General features: G+C 41.3%; 1 protein-coding gene across 1 annotated transcript in view; it reads left to right on the forward strand.

The window, feature by feature from the left end:
- Positions 1 to 17220, forward strand: part of IRAK3 (interleukin 1 receptor associated kinase 3) — a 66546-nt gene that overhangs the window by 4034 nt on the left and 45292 nt on the right. The window contains exon 2 of the mRNA XM_070370549.1: positions 13524 to 13706. Coding sequence (XP_070226650.1) covers positions 13524 to 13706 — 183 coding nt within the window. The remainder of the gene's footprint in view (positions 1 to 13523; positions 13707 to 17220) is intronic.

Raw genomic sequence — 17220 nt, forward strand, 5'->3', positions numbered from 1 at the left:
ATGTTTGTTGATGATGGTGAATATCAAGCTGTGTTTACAAAGGCAGTTCTGACAAAGGCAGATCTTATGGTGGCCTATATGATGTGATCAGTGTATACTGATAAGGTAGACTGGACATTGACAAATGGGAATCACCTGCAAAGTCTTTTAAAGCTGCAGGTGCCCAGGTTCCACCCCTGCATAGGTACAGCTTCTTTCTGTTTTCTGCCAAGCCCCAGGGTGAATCTGATGCAGTCTGGTTTGGGAGGCATGTGCTTAGGCCAAATTCTCTTCTTTAATAGTATCTTAATATAGCAGTTATTTTACTGTAGTCTTTCACTACTCCACTTAATTCTTTCCATTTTTAAACACATCCTACACATTAATCTTTAAATCACTTTTACTTCATTGTTATTAAAATAGTGTATTCACAAGATAATTTATTCTCTGGTTGATGTTGATGATGTTATGGCTTTGTAATGAAAGTAGGAACCCAATTTAGAAAATGCAAAAAAAAAATCCATTTATCTTATACTACTCAAAGACATAATAACATATATGCAGAGCCTCTGGTGACAACTGATTTCATTACATTACATGGAACTAGTGTTTAAATTGTTTGGAGGAGCTTACTTTGTAAAACCTCTCAACACTTATGGTACAATGAGAGAAACCCTTCTTACAGATACTATGTGATAGGTTATATCCGACTTTCTTCCTCTCAAAAAAGGAAAGAAAATTCCCATAGAAATGATTATTAATCTGTTTAAAACAAATTAGATGAAAAATCACATTAAATGTGCATTTGAATATTTAGTAAAGATTTAAAGCAATAATAATGATACTAATAGTTGCCACCATCTACTGAGTGCTTGTGCATGCGTACTGAGTCACTCAGTCATGTTCGACTCTTTGTGACCCCATGGACTATAGCCGGCCAGGCTCCTCTGTCCATGGGACTTTTCCAGGCAAGAATGCTAAGAGTGGGTTGCCATTTCCTACTCTAGAGGCACTTCCTGACTCAGGTATTCTTTTCCGCTGAGCCACCTGGGAAGCCCCTGTTGAGTGCTTACTATTTGCCAGAGATTCTGTGCTAAGCACTTTACCTGATTATTTCATTATTTATCACAAAAGCTCTCAGGTACTCGTATCTGAGAGGTATCACCCAGGTACTTGTCCTATTTCCATTTTATAGATAGGAAAACTGACTCAGAGAATTTAGGTAATTTACCTCAAATCAGGGATTTCCCATGTGGCACTAGTGGTTAAAAAAAAAAAACAAAAAACCCTCCTGCCAGTGCAAAAGATGTAAGAGACGCGAATTCAGTCCCTGGGTTCGAAAGATCCCCTGGAGAGGGAAACGGCAACCCACTCCAGTATTCTTGCCTGGAAAATCTCGTGGACAGAGGGCCCTGGTGGGCAATAGTCCATGCGGTTTGCAAAGAGTAAGACATCTCTGAAACGACTTAGCATGTACCTCAAATCATAGTTTAATAAGTTGCAGACTAGGATTCTAACCAGATGGTCAGATTCCAGAGTTTATGTTGTTGTTTTTATTTAATTTTAAATAGACTTTATTGCTTAGAACAATTCTGAGTTTACAGAAAAGTTTAGAAGATAGGACAAAGAGTCCTCATATACTCCGTCCTTCCCGTATACTCTGCACTCAGTTTCCCCTGTTATTAGCACCTGACATTAGTAAGGTACATTTGTTCCACTATTGATACACTATTATTCAATTGCATTCATACTTTTTTCAGATTTCCTTCATTTTTACCTAAAGTCTCTTCTGTTTTCCAGAATCCCACCCAGTATATCACATTTCATTTGGTTATCGTGTATCCTTTGGAGGCTTTTGGCAGTGATAATTTTTCAGACTTTTCTAGTTTTTGATGACCTTGACAGTTTTGAGGAGTACTGGTCACTACTGATCAGGGCTGGTCTACTGTTTTGAAGAATGTCCCTCAACTAAGATTTGTCTGATATTGTTCTCATGACTAGACTGAGATTGTGGATTTCGGGGGAGAGCAGACCACAAGAGGCAGAGTGCCATTTTTATTACATCATATCAGGGGAACACACTGTTTACAGGACTGATCACTGTGGATGTTAACCATGGCTGGAGTAGAGTCTGTCAGGTTTCGACACTGTGAAATCACCCTGCCGCACCCGCTTTCCATGTTATGCTCTTGGGAAGGAAGTCACTGTGTGGCCCAACTTAAGACATAGAGTTAAGCTTCCCTCCCTGAAGGTGGAGTAGAACCCATGTTCTTTGTCCACTATATCATTTCTCACATCTTACAGGGTTCTGTCTAGATCAGACTTTTAAGTTGCCACCTCTTTCTCTGTTCGCCTTTATGGTAAAATTCCTCAAAAGGGCTCTTTATACTCCAGTTTCTCCATCCTCCTTTAATTCACTGCCCTACCCTACTGCTGCATTGACATTTCCCTTGTCCAAGGTCACTGTGGCTAAATCCAACGGTCAGTTCTCAGTCTTCATCTTACTTGACACATTTGATCATTCCTTGCTTCTGAAAGCTTTACTTTACTTCTAGAACACTACACTCTCTTCCTTCTCTTCTTACCTCGTATGCTCTGTCCTGATCTCTTAGAATACCACTGGGATCAGTCCATGGGCCTCTTCTCTGCTGTTTATCTATCCTACCCACTGTCTTTGTCAGTACCATCTATGTGCTGATAGCTCCCAGATCTCTCGCCGGGGTCTCTATCTTGAACTCAGCACCATCCATCCATTTGGCTACTTGACAGTCTTCTCCACCATAACAGTCCAGAAGTGTTCCACTCCTTCAGAGTTTCTCCCCATCTCAATGTCATCCCCATCCTTCTTTGTTCTGGCCAAAAGTTTAGTCTCCTCTGACTTCTTGCTTTCTCTCACAAACCACTTCCTGTCTCTCAGTAAATGCCATTGACTGTGCCTTCAGGATCTATCTAATAATCTGACCGCTTCTTATTATCTCTGCCACCACAGCCATCCTGGGGCAAACCACCATCAGATCTCACCTGGATAATTCAGCAGTTTCCTAGTTGGGCTCCTAGTCAGTCACCCTGCCTCACCTCGAGTTTCTTTCTTTGTTTCTTTTAAAAAATCAATTAATTATTTACTTATTTTTGGCTGTGCTACGTTTCTAGAGTTGCGACAAGTGGGAACTGCTCTTTGCTGTGGTGCGCCGGCTTCTCATTGTGGTGGCCTCTTTTGTTGCGGAGCACAGGTTCTGCCTGGGCTTCAGTCATTGCAGCTTGCGAGCTCAGCAGTCGCAGCTCAGCTCATGGACTGTGGAACACAGGCTTCAATAGTTGTGGCATGTGGGCTTAGCTGCTCCAAGGTATGTAGAATCTTTCCAGATCAGGATCAAACCCAAATCCCCTGCATTGGCAGGTGGATCCTTATCCACTGTGCCACCAGGGAAGCCCCTTGAGTTTCTTTTCAACACGGCAGCCAGTAAGCCTGTTAAAAGTGTGAACTGTCTTGTGTGTGTGTGTGTGTGTGTGTGTGTGTGCGCGGCGCTAAGACATTTCAGTCATGACTGACTTTTTATGACCCTGTGGACTGTAGCCCGCCAGGCTCCTTTGTCCATGGGGATTCTCCAGGCAAGAATACTGGAGTGGGTTGCCATGCCCTCCTCCAGGGGATCTTCCTGACCCAGGGATGGAACCTGCATATCCTATGGCTCCTGCATTGCAGGTGGATTCTTTACCGCTGAGCCACCAGGGAAGCCCAAAGTGTCTTATACCATTATCTTATTAAGAACCCTCCAGTAGCTTCCCATCTCATGTTAGGCTTGCCTTAGCATGCATGCATGCTAAGTTGCTTTAGTGGTGTCCAACTCTGTGCGACCCTATGGACTGTAACCTGCTAGGCTTCCCTGTCCATGGGATTTTCTGGGCAAGAATACTGGAGTGGGTTGCCATGCCCTCCTCCAAGGGTTCTTCCCAACCCAGGGACTGAATCCACATCTCGAATGTCTCCTCCATTGGCAGCAAGTTCTTTACCACTAGTGCCACCTGGGAAGTCCCATCTCACAGTAAACACCAAAGCCCTACATTGCTTTTCTCATTTCCTTCTTCTTAATCGCTCAACTCCAGATTAATTGGCCTCCATGGACATTCAAGAATTTTTTTCCTATAGGTAGCCTTGAGTCTTCCTTCTTCACATCCTTCATGGATTTTGATGAACTATTATGTACACTGACTATGCTTTTAAAATTCATACATGCTCCCTTATGCTCCTTTACTGCTCTATTTTTCTCTATATCACTTATCATTCCTTGTATACTTTATATATATGCATATACATACATACATTTCTTTGTTTACTGTCCATCTAGAAATAAGCTTTATGAGGGCAGGGATTTTTTGTTTGCTTTGTTTCCTGCTTACTTCTCGAGCATCTAATATTGTACCTGGTATAGAGAAGACATTTCAGTAAATACCTGTTGATTGAATGAATTAAAGAATGTCTGTTAAACATCCAAAACCTTGTTGGGCAGAATCTTAAAAAAAGCATTATACTAGATACAATGCCATGGTCCCTGCTTGTAAGGATTTTCAAATTTAACATAGACAACAGACCAACATAGATCTATAAATTTTAACAAGAAGGAAGTATAGAAAAATTGTACTGATCATTACCTGAGTGTGGAAGGACACAGCTTCTGAGTTCCAGACAGAAACACTGCTGTTGAAGGTGAAATGTTCTTCAGTTATCTCCCCGAAGTCACTAATGTTAGATCCTTCCCTGGGTCAGGGATTGAGAGATCAAGACAGATGGAAGGCTCCCTCGTGCATAGGCCTTCCCATTTATGAAATATGAGTCCTACTCAGGTAGGGAATAAAAAGTACACGTAAGCTTAGGTATGGACAAGTATTGTTTCTTGTAAAATGTATGAGTTAGTGGGTGTTAATGCTATGGTCTGGTAAGGGGAGTCGCGCTCACTTAACGCTTTTGAGTTTTGTTTTGCTTTTTGGGGGAATTAAAAATATTATTTCAATCTTAAAGGTTTTTTTTTTTTTTTTTTTGCCTAATTTGTTTGTGTGCTAGTGGGAAAAAAAGAAAAAAGACATCTTTTCCTTTTCCATTTTGTTATCTCAAAACAAACTTTGCAAGAATGTAGATAATTTCCTAGGGGTTTTGGCATGTGGTTATATGCAAATACAAAGATTCCAAATAGGGTATGTTGCGTTATTCTAAAAAACCCCTTCAGAGACAAATTTGCATGTGGAGAGTGATTTCTGCAGCTGAATTCCCCAGCGGTTAGCACTCCTAGATAGTTCTGCCCTCTCAAAACAGAGCCCCGGCGACCTTTGAGCACTGAATAATTAAGCTATCAGTATTTTCAGATTAATTTCTTTCTGGACTTCTCAAGTACTTTTTGGCTTATATTATGCCAAGATGACTTTCAACCAAAAAAAAAATGCCTTCCAAAAAATGATTTAAAACAGTGTTTAACTACAGCATATTTTTCCAAATATATCTTTTATTTAGAATGCTTTTCACTTTCACAACACTATGGTCATTGAGAAACTCACTCTTTGTTTAGGACTGTTTAAATAAATAAATTTCTATGTTCTGGAACAAGTAAGGAAGGACTAGAGAAGACTTTGCGTATTGAAGAACATAACAGGAATCAAGAATTTGTATTCTTGGGTACATGTATATGTATGTCTGAGTCCCTTCGCTTTTTACCTGAAACTATTACAACATCATTAATAGGCTATGAAAAAGTATAGTTGTTTAGTTGTCCGACTCTTTGAGACCCCATGGACTGTAGCCTGACAGGCTCCTCTGTCCATGAAATTCTCGAGCCAAGAATACCAGAGTGAGTTGCCATTCCCTTCTCCAGGTAATCTTCCCCATCCACAGATTGAATTTAGGTTGCCTGCATTGCAGGCAGATTCTTTGCCACCTCAGCCACCATGGAGTCAGTCCCCTATACAAAATAAAAAGGTTTTTAAAAAATTAATTAATTAAAAAAAAAGAATTTGTATTCCTGTCACATCAAATTAATGTTGTCTTGCAGAATTTGATTTAAATGAATTATGCATTTTATGGACGCTAATAATATTCTTTTAGTAGTGTTTCTATTCCCAATGTGTCATCACTGGAGAAAAGCTATTAAGGTTATGCCATGAATCACCAGTTACAGAAAGAGAATACATTTCATTTCCAGTCCTGGAAGCTACACATGCTTTCAGGATCCATTTTCACTGAGCTGAGTCAGTTTCAACACTGTCAACTATTTACTGTTAGAAAAACACCTTTAGCTTTCCCTAGACTTAATGCAAACTCAGAAACCTTTGCCCCAGGTCAGGGTTAGGGAACTGTAAGAACCTCAGCACATTTGGCATCTGTTCATTCACCCTCCAGCTAAATCTCAAGGGAATCATGGCCTCTTGCACTTTTAAAAAGGAAATTCAGAAATTAACAGAAAGAAAAATGGGTAATAGAATTATGTGGGAAAGCTGACATGCCCTGGAACTTGAAAAGTTAACTCCAGATTTCCTTAATAGTTATAAACTGTTGCTTTCCTACTGTGAGAATTGTGAGCTATAAAAAGTTTATACCTTTTTATGTGCAAATACTGTCTATGGCACCATATGGGCTTCCCTGGTGGCTCAGACAGTAAAGCGTCTGCCCGCAGTGCAGGAGACCCGGGTTCGATCCCTGGGTTGGGAAGACCCCCTGGAGAAGGAAATGGCAACCCACTCCAGGACTCTTGCCTAGAAAATTCCATGGACTGAGGAGCCTGGTAGGCTACAGCCCATGAGGTCACGAAGAGTTGGATACGACTGAGCAACTTCACTTTCACTGTCTATAAGACTCCTGCTGCTATTGCTACCAGATGGGTCTTCTGAAAACTAAAGCTTTCATCTCCTCATCACCTCCTCAGGAATCTTAGATTTATCCCATTTACTTTCAGGATAAAGTTTTAAGTTACGCTGACACTCAGGGCCTCTGTCTGTCATTCAGCAAATATGCCCTGGATGTGGACTATGTGCTAACCACATTCCTACGAAGGTAACATGGACTTCATTGAGCTTGCTCACCCTCTCTTTAACGTGAATCCTCTCCTGCAAGCATACTGGTCTCCTCTTGGCCCCTCACGTCCTTTTCTTCATTTCTGGAGCAGTTCTCCATCTGAGAGGCCTTAACCCCCCAACTGTTGCAAAGTGAGCTGATGTCCCATGGCCTCTTGCTTCCTTCCCTGGCTGTGGCAACCAACACGGGCATCTTCTTTCTTCACCCCTGAGAAGTTATGTGTGGGTCTTACCTCACACAGTTGAAGTGGAAAGAGAACTGTTTTATTAAGGAAAAATAAAGTCCTGCTGTATGGTATATAAATATTGTTAATTTTTATGGTACCTTAGAGGCTTCCCTGGTGGCTCAGTCAGTAAGGAGACTGCCTACAATGCAGCAGACCTGGGCTCGATCCCTGGGTCAGGAAGATCTCCTGGAAAAGAGAATGGCAACCCACTCCAGTATTCTTGCCTGGAGAGTCCCGTGGACAGAGGAGCCTGGTGGGCTGCAGTCCATGGGGGTCATAAGAGTCAGATAGTGACAGAGACTAAACCACACTTGGTGCATTATGCCTAATTCCTATGAACGTTAGCTGGTTGATTTACTAATAGACAAAGTGGAAATCTAAACTTTCCTTTTGCTGAAATTTGATATTTAGCATTCCCTTTTTGGAATGTTAATTTTGAGACTGGGAAATGTTTTAAGACTGAAAGTGTTTTAAAGTCCGTACTTATATAAGGCAGGCCAGGGACTTCCCTGGTGGTCCAGAGGCTAAGTTACCATGCTCCCAAAGCAGAGGACCTGGGTTTGATCCCTGGCCAGGGAACTAGATCCCCTGTGCCACAACTAAGAGTTTGCATCCCACATGCAACGAAGACTGAAGATCCTGCTACAGTTAAGATTACGTGTAGCCAAATGAATACATAAAAATAATTTTTGAAAATCAGCAGGCCAGTGAAGGGCAACCAAATGTGGTATCTGTTTTTGGGAGGGACTGTTTGTCAAAGGATATTAACTGATGAGAAATTTGAGATTGCTCAATGAGACTGTGACTTGTCTGGAGTTGAACTGTAGGTTGGTGGCAGATCCGTCACTAAACCCACGTGTTCCTACATATATTCACTGGGCCACAATGATGTCTGGACTGGTGACTTTTCTCGTGAAAAGAGGGTATAGACCATGGGGCTCAGAGATCATTCTTTTGTCTTGTTTTCAAATTGGAACTTGAGTGATTTTTTTTTTTTTTCTCTCCAGAGTAGTATACTCTATCCAGTTATTCCTTAGGAATTGGCGTCTCTTTAGAAACACTCAAAGTTTTGATTTTGACTCAGGCTCTGGAAAGCACTCCTCAAGGGAGCCCACGATGCCCCATCTTTAGTTAGGGACCTGTCTTCACGCTCCACTCACACTTGCTATGTGCATTTACTGCATTGCTAACAGTCAGTAGATGCTCATCAGATGTTTGAATGACACTGATTTGTGGTATTACTTCTAGGAACTTTTAGAAAGAGTTGGAGTGTTCATGTGATGAGTGAGTTGTGAGATGTGAGAGTTGGACCATAAAGAAGGCTGAGCACCAAAGAATCAATGCTTTCTAATTGTGATACTGGAGAAGACTGTTGAGAGTCCCTTGGACAGTGAGGAGATCAAACCAGTCAGTCCTATAGGAAATCAACCTGAATATTCACTGGAAAGACTGATGCTGAAGCTCCAGTACTTTCGCCACCTGATGAACTGACTCATTGGAAAAGACCCTAATGCTGGAAGGATTGAGGGCAAGAAGAGAGGGGGCTACAGAGGATGAGATGGCTGGTTGGCATCACTGACTCAATGGACATGAGTTTGAGCAAACTCCAGGAGACAGTGAAGCACAGGGAAGCCTGGTGTGCTGCAGTCCATGGGGTTACAGTTGGACATGACTTAGTGACTGAACCACAAATGTTCATAAAATTGTGTCTCAATCAAATAGACAAATGACATCATCTAAAAATACATTAAAATAGAATTAGCATATCTTACCAAATATTTTGCTTTGCAGGTACCTTTCTATTTTTTTTTTAGTGATATTTTGTCTCAAACATATATTGGCATTTGGTTAGTCCTTGCTTCTTCATGAGACATCATCTGTTCAAAGAGACGTGAAATGAAGATGTTACTGCCAGAACCTAAAATATGGAAGAAGGGCAAGACGTTCTAACCAAATGAATGATGTTAGATATTTTGTAGTAACTCTTCCCCTCCCACCCCACCACTTAAGCCAAAGCATGCATGCATTCAGATTGAATGTTTCAACGTTATCTTCCCTTGTTTGATTGTACTCACTTCCTGTACTCACTTCCTTTCACTAATTTCGGGTATAAGATGTAACTGAAATAAAACATTCAAGATAAGAACTTTGTATGTATTAGTTGGGTTAGTCTAAATTATACTGCAGTTTAAAAAAAAAAAAGCACAGCAGCTAAATCTCAGTGGTTAACCTAACCTTAGAGAAACTTCCTGTTTGCTTGTGGGAGGAGCACTGAGAGTCCGGGACAGCCAGTGTCCATTGTGGTGGTGCGGCATCTCTGGGCACTCCTTTCTTGACATGTGCTTCTACTGTTGCTGTGGCAGGGATGGGAGCCTGGAGAATTGCACCCTGGCTCATTGGTGTTTCTGGCTGGAAGAGACACATAGGCATAACCACCAACCTAGAGCAGGAAAATCTTATCCTCTGATGAGATTGAAGCTGGAAGTACTGGTGGGTACTAGGACTATCTACCAAATCTGCTTTGTTTTCTCAGGAAGAGGGATAGCAGTGGTATCATTTAGGGCTTCCCATGTGGCACTAGTGGTAACAAACCCGCCTGCCAGCGCAGGAGGCATAAGAGACGCTGGGTCAGGAGGATCCCCTGGAGGAGCGGGTGGCAACCCACTCCAGTATTCTTGCCTGGAGAATCTCGTGGACAGAAAAGCCTGGTGGGCTACAGTCCATGGGGTCCCAAGGAGTCAGACACAACTGAAGTGACTTAGCACAGCACAGTGGTATCATATTGTGATCTCTTTCAACTTTCAGGATTTACTTATAATCTCAGCAGAAACATAAAACTGAAGGAAATTAATAGTCCTGCAAACCCGTGTCAGACTGAAAACATGGGGGGAGGGATGCCATAGTAAACAGAAGATATTTACCTTTCTGATGTCTTGATTCAAATACTGTAACTGGTGCTCAGTCGGTTCATTTCAGTCGCTCAGTTGTGTCCAACTCTTTGCGACCCCATAGTTCCTTAAGAAAATTTTAAAACCTGTGGAGTCTGAAGCAGACTGAACAAAAAGATAGTCACCTTAGGCTTATTGCTCTGGTCAGAGCTGAGAGCCTGTTCACCTTTTAAAAGGACATTAGCCTTTGGAGAACGTCTTTGGTGGCTAAGTGAGTCCTTAAGTGAGGTTGCCTCTGTTACTACTGGAGGGCAGCTTCCAAATTTGTGTGTGTCAGAGGGAGAGGGGGCTGATTCCCACAGCCAGTCATGGTGAGGTGTTGGGGTTCCCCATGACCACTTTCAGGTGGCAGCTGGATTTTGACCTATAGACCTGTATCTGACTTCCTGGAGTTTTAAGACTCTCTGGAGGATAAAGGTATGAAGGGTTGCTGCTATTACCATCACTGGCCCTAAAACACATCGTTCATTTTAGTACTCAAGATGGTTGGACTAACCTGTGAGTACCGTCCCAGGGATGAGAAAGCTACCTTTCCATCTGTAATTTGCTTGATTTCCCCACTCCTTTGCCTTAAAATACACTTTAAAATTTGGAATTTATGTGGAAAGTTTGTATAATTTTTTACTCAAAGAATCCTCTTATCTCACAGTGCCATAAAAAGTCATACTAAATCAACTATACTCTAATAAAACTTTTTTTTAAAAAAATCATATACTTTCATTTAAGATATTTATAGGGGACCCTAAAAAAGTCATAGAGACTGTTTTAGAGTAATTTAAATCCTATTATCCAGCAGAACATATTTCCCTGACCCTACTTAGACCCTACCCAGATAACTTTTAATTGTTCAAACATGTTCAGCAAGACAATCTAGAATAAAAATTTAAAACAGCATTTCATAAAAGTTTCAACAAATGAACCGAACTAGTAATATATTATCAGTGACCACACTGAAGAAAATGAGAAAGAAAAGAACTAACCTAAGTAACCTTGGAAAACACGCTCTTCCCAGAATACTCAGGCTGAGGACAAAAACAAGTGTACACAGATGCTGTAATTTGGTTAGTTAGTCTGTTCCTCACAGGGATTTGGGTTAGCCATTCTGAAAGTACTTTATGTACATGGTAGAAGGAAACAAACAGTAAATATATTGTAGATAATGAGAGCAGTTTCTTACTGTGTGAGAATGAAACTATACACGAGACAAGACTAAAATGTGCCATATGGTACTGACTTGGATCAAAGGAATCAGTAGAAAATCGTGGCTTTTCATATGTGTACCTATAGAAAAATACAGATGTATGGGTGAGAGAACCTACATGTATGTGTTTCCCAGCTCTGTCTGCTTGGAGGACCTCAGTTCAGTTCAGTTCAGTCACTCAGTCGTGTCTGACTCTTTGCGACCCCGTGAACTGCGGCATGCCAGGCCTCCCTGTCCATCACCAACTCCTGGATTCCACCCAAACCCATGTCCAGTGAGTCGGTGATGCCATCCAGCCATCTTATCCTCTGTGGTCCCCTTTCTCCTCCTGCCCTCAATCTTTCCCAGCATCAGGGTCTTTTCCAATGAGTCAGCTCTTTGCATCAGGTAGCCAAAGTATTGGAGTTTCAGCTTCAACATCAGTCCTTCCAATGAACATCCAGGACTGATCTCCTTTAGGATGGACTGGTTGGATCCCCTTGCAGTCCAAAGGACTCTCAAGAGTCTTCTCCAACACCACAGTTCAAAACCATCAATTCTTCGGCACTCAACTTTCTTTAGAGTCCAACTCTCACATCCATACATGACCACTGGAAAAACCATAGCCCTGACTAGACGGACCTTTGTTGACAAAGTAATGTCTCTGCTTTTTAATATGCTGTCTAGGTTGGTCATAACTTTCCTAGCAACAGGGAATACCTCTAGCATCTAGTTCTTGCTTTCTAAGCACCATTATCCAAGAAAAGGAACCGGGACTCTTGGGAAAAGTAATTATATTGAAGACGAGGAGAAAAAATGCAGAATGAACCTGGAGCAACTTGTATAGCCAGAAAATAAGGAACTGTTCCAAAAATGACAGGGCTTGTCAGAAGAATACAGAAGCCAAACTGAATGGACAAAGCTGGAGCAATTGTAGCAGCAAAATAAATAATGATAGTATTGGATTTTAACTTGTAGAATAAAATAAATATTCATGAGGCCACATTGATAAATTAATTACCTAAACAAATGGAGAAGAAGAAACAACACTTTCTTACAGAATTACCAGTTAATGAACATAGATGGAAAAGAATGAAATAGAAGAAGACCATTAAGCAAATCCTGCAGTAATGATTATGATTAATAAGAACCACTGTAGTTGCAAATATTTGTAGGCAAAATCTGAGAAGCAAGATATTTCCATAGTCTCCAGTATCTCCCCCAACATAGTTATTAGTTTAAAATAATTAATAATAATTTTATAGTGGAGAAACCTGCAGACACTACCTTAGCCAGGGGATCAAGATTAACATAGGCAGTAATAAGACATGGGCATCACGAACCTCTTGATATTATGCACAGAGAAGGATACAAGGATTTCACTGTCTGAAAAACAAGGAAAGATTGAGGAACATCAGATTAGTGGAAATTAAGGAGAAGTGAAGTGAAGTGAAGTGAAGTCGCTCAGTCATGTCCGACTCTTTGTGACCCCATGGACTGTAGCCTACCAGGCTCCTCCATCCATGGGATTCTCCAGGCAAGAGTACTGGAGTGGGTTACCATTTCCTTCCCCCGGGGATCTTCCCTACCCAGGGATCAAACCCGGGTCTCCCCCATTGGAGGCAGACGCTTTAACCTCTGAGCCACCAGGGAAGCCAGGGAGAAATAACGAGTAATTGAAATGTGAGAAACTGGATAGGATCTTAGAACAGAAAAAAGACATCAATAAAAAAATGGGTGAAAATAGAATGAGGTTTGCAGCTTAGGCTTCCCTTGTGGCTCAGCTGGTAAAGAATCTGCTGCAATGCACAAGACCTGGGATCGATCCCTGGGTTGGGACGATCCCCTGGAGAAGGGAAAGGCTACCCACTCCAGTATTCTGGCCTGGAGAATTCCATGGACTGTATAGTCCATGGGGTCGCAAAGAGCTGGACATGATTGAGTGACTTTTCACTTGCACTTGCAGCTTAGTAACCACTGGGTCTGACTGTGGTTATGTAAGTTCTTAACATTAGGGGAAGTTAAAGGAGTACGTGCTAAAATTAGTTCAAAACGTAAATGTAAATAAAAGGTAATAAAACATACCAATGAAAGTAAATTATTCTTTGGTTCTTCCTATTACAATTTCCACAGCGGAGCGGCTTTCAAGCAGCTGGCTGGATGTTCGTCACATTGAAAAATACGTAGACCAAGGTAAAAGTGGAACAAGAGAATTGCTTTGGTCCTGGGCTCAGAAAAACAAGACCATCGGTGACCTTTTACAGATCCTCCAGGAGATGGGGCATCATCGAGCTATCCATTTAATTGCAAATTATGGTAAGCATTGATTCAAATGATATTGCTCTTGGTTCATTTTATATAAATCGTAACTTGTAAATAATTGTATTTTATCCAAGACATTGACTAGTCATGTTGTATGTCAGTGATTACTTACCTACGGCTTTTCCTGAAAGGGAGTTTGCAGCTTCATATTTTTGTGATGCTTTCTTTTCTTATTGCCTAACTTATACAACAGATTCCTTTCCACCACTTTATAGTTGCTTTTTAAAATTTATTTACAAGTTATACTTCTTAAAATGTTCTTACTTAGTTAAGAGAATCAGCTCTCTTTCCAAGAATCTGAAACTGAGTCATAAACATGATCAGAACCACAATATGAGTAAAATGAAAATAATGCTGTAATTTATTTTACCCTATAATAACAAATTAAAAATAATTGAATTTCCCCTGTGTATTTTAGGGCTTTCTTGGTGGCTCAGTGATAAAGAATTCTCCTGCCAATGCAGGACACATGGGTTTAATCCCTGGGTCGGGAAGCTTCCCTGGAGGAGGAAATGGCAACCCACTCTAGTAGTCTTGCCTGGAGAATCCCATGGGCAGAGGAACCTGGTGGGCTACAGTCCATGGGGTTGCAAAAAGTTGGACATGACTTAGCAGCTAAACAACAGCAACCATCTGTGTATTTTGGTGCAAATGATAACCTCCAGAATAACCCTGGAATTTCTCTGTTATTGTCACTGTTGAGTTTATGCCATGGCTTCTAACTTTGCTTTACCTGTTTACATCTATTTCACCATGTCCTGCTTCTTCCCTCTCTTTGTCTTCTGTTTCTGACGCTGTGTCATTCCTTACATTTAGAGTTACCTGGAAAGTAAAGCATGTGAAGTTTTCCCTGTACAGTCTTTGCAAATAAAATAATCTCCTAATGTACCTTGTTTTGTTTATTCCACTTTGGATTCATTGATATTGACAAGAATGATCTTGAGTTATCTTGGGTCTTAGGTTATGGACGCAGGACTCTTAGGTGGGAAAGTCCTTTAGATCAGCAGCCTTATTCTTTGAATCTTTCATCTAGGCATATTTGTAGTTCTGTGTATTTGCACACATGCTGTTTGATAATATATTTAGTCCAGGCAAGCCACTGTCTCATCACTTAAAGAAGCTTTACACACATGAGAAGAAATCCTGAGAGATTTGTACCAGAAAACTGTAGCTTCAGAGTGACTTTTATTTTGTAGGGTTTTCACATGAACTAGGTATTAGACTGGAGAAGGCAGTGGCACCCCACTCCAGTACTCTTGCCTGGAAAATCCCATGAACGGAGGAGCCTGATAGGCTGCAGTCCATGGGGTCACTAGGAGTCAGACACGACTGAGTGACTTCACTTTCACTTTTCACTTTCGTGCATTGGAGAAGGAAATGGCAGCCCACTCCAGTGTTCTTGCCTGGAGAATCCCAGGGACGGGGGAGCCTGGTGGGCTGCAGTCTATGGGGTCACCCAGAGTCGGACACGACTGAAGCGACTTAGCAGCAGCAGCAGCAGGTATTAGACAGTTCCCATAGGTTTCTAGCATGATATTATCCTATTAGTGATATATGTATAACTTGGCTAATACATTGTGTCTGTTGCACACTATTTCTTCACTGAGTTTTATACAGCAGAATGCTTCACTATGCCACTGACTGATCTAGTAAAGTGCCATTGAGTCTCTGGGAGCTGTAAAGTAATGCTTTTTCATTATTTGAGCCTTGTCCAGCCACCTTCACCACCCATGCCACTGGTTGTTCACAGTATAGACTCACACCAATATATTTTATACTTCAGTATATTTTATACTTCGGTTTTCTGGAATTGATTGCAGAGCGTCTTCTCACGCTCCATGTTGTTTGTTTATGCAATGGGGAATTATGTGGACAAAAATTCCACATCTTTGGTTTGACTCCAAGGCTGTGGCACATGCAAAATTTCATTTTTTTTTTCCTGAGTATTTTTTTGATTCCTCCCTTCCTTTTGTTTATTTAGTTTTGGCTGTGCTGGATCTCTGTTGCTCTATTCAGGCTGTCTCTAGTTGCAGTGAACAGGGGCTGCTCTCTGGTTTTGGCTCACGGGCTTCTCGTTTTGGTGGCTTCTTTTGTACGGCCTCTTGCACAGGCTCTAAGTGCACAAGCGTCAGGAGTTGCAGTGTGTGGACTCAGTAGTTGTGACTTGTGGGCGCTAGAGCATGGGCTCAGTGCTTGTGGTGCATGGGCCCGGTTTCTCCGAGGCATGTGGGATCCCCCCAGACCAGGGGTCAGACCTGTGTTCCCTGCACTGGCGGGTGGACTCCCATCCACTGTGCCACCAGGGAAATCCCTTCGTTTTTTAAAACGTGGGATTAGTTGATTGGTGGAAAGACAATATACTGCCCTAATACCAGAAGATAGATAAATTTGACGTGAAAAGGAGTGTTTTGTTCTGAATCCTTTGCTAGGGAAAATAGCATTATTTAGTTGGAATTTATTGAGTAAATGCTTTGAATTTTAATCTTATAAACATTAATTATATAGCTTATTAAAAGCAGCCAGGTGATGACTCCTTGGAAACATTTATTTTTGGCCATATCAGGTCTTGGTTGAGGCATGTGGACTCTGTAATTGCAACACGTGGGCTTAGTTACCCCCTGGGCATATGGGGTCTCAGTGCCTTGACCAGGGATTGAATCCAAGTCTCCTGCACTGGAAAGTGGATTTGTAACTACTGGATTACCAGGAAAGTCCCACATTGGAAACATTTAAGTGTAATTTGCTACACTTGTGTTTCCTATGACATCAACTCACTGAGTCAGGAGTTGGAGCTCCTAACTGAAAGACTAAAAAGTTAGTCTTTCTTTCTTGTTACCATGAACAGAGTTATCAATTATCCAAATAATCTATTTTTGTCTACTTTTCCTTAAAATTGTTTCATTTGGGGGAGTGATTTTCATGTTAGAGGGTTTTGTGGCATGTCATATTCCAATCTCCAGAGATCACTTTCTATATTTGGAAGTTCTTTTGAGTAGTAAATCCCATACATACCAAAGAGTTCCTTCCATTCCCAGAGTGCATTTGTAAATCCAATTTGTTTGTAAGTCCAATAAAGTTGGCCTAGGTACCCAACTCACACTATCAGCTAAAAAGTATTGTACTTAATAGGTTTATAATACTTTTCACACAAATAAAACATAAAAAGCAAACAAACACAAAAAATAAAGTATGTTTAATCTTATAGTACAGGACCTTGAAAGGTACAGTGGTCTAGTACAGCAGCTGGCATTCAGGGCCTGGCAGTGAGTGAACAGGCAAGAAGAGTCACTGACTGGAAGAGAGAGAGGAGGTAGGAGATGGTAGAGCTGAAGGATTGTTAGCAACAGGAAATGGACGGCAAGCTGCAATTAACACCTGACATTGAGGGAACACGTTTGCATCTTTGAAAGTTCTCAGTTTGAAGGCTCATATGTAGAGGACTTGACTGTGTTACAGAGAAAGGCCTTGTATTTCTTCCCAGGCATTTTTCCTGCAATTCAGGTGGCTG

The sequence above is a fragment of the Bos mutus genome, chromosome 5, assembly GCF_027580195.1.
Source record: "Bos mutus isolate GX-2022 chromosome 5, NWIPB_WYAK_1.1, whole genome shotgun sequence".
NCBI lineage: Eukaryota > Metazoa > Chordata > Mammalia > Artiodactyla > Bovidae > Bos > Bos mutus.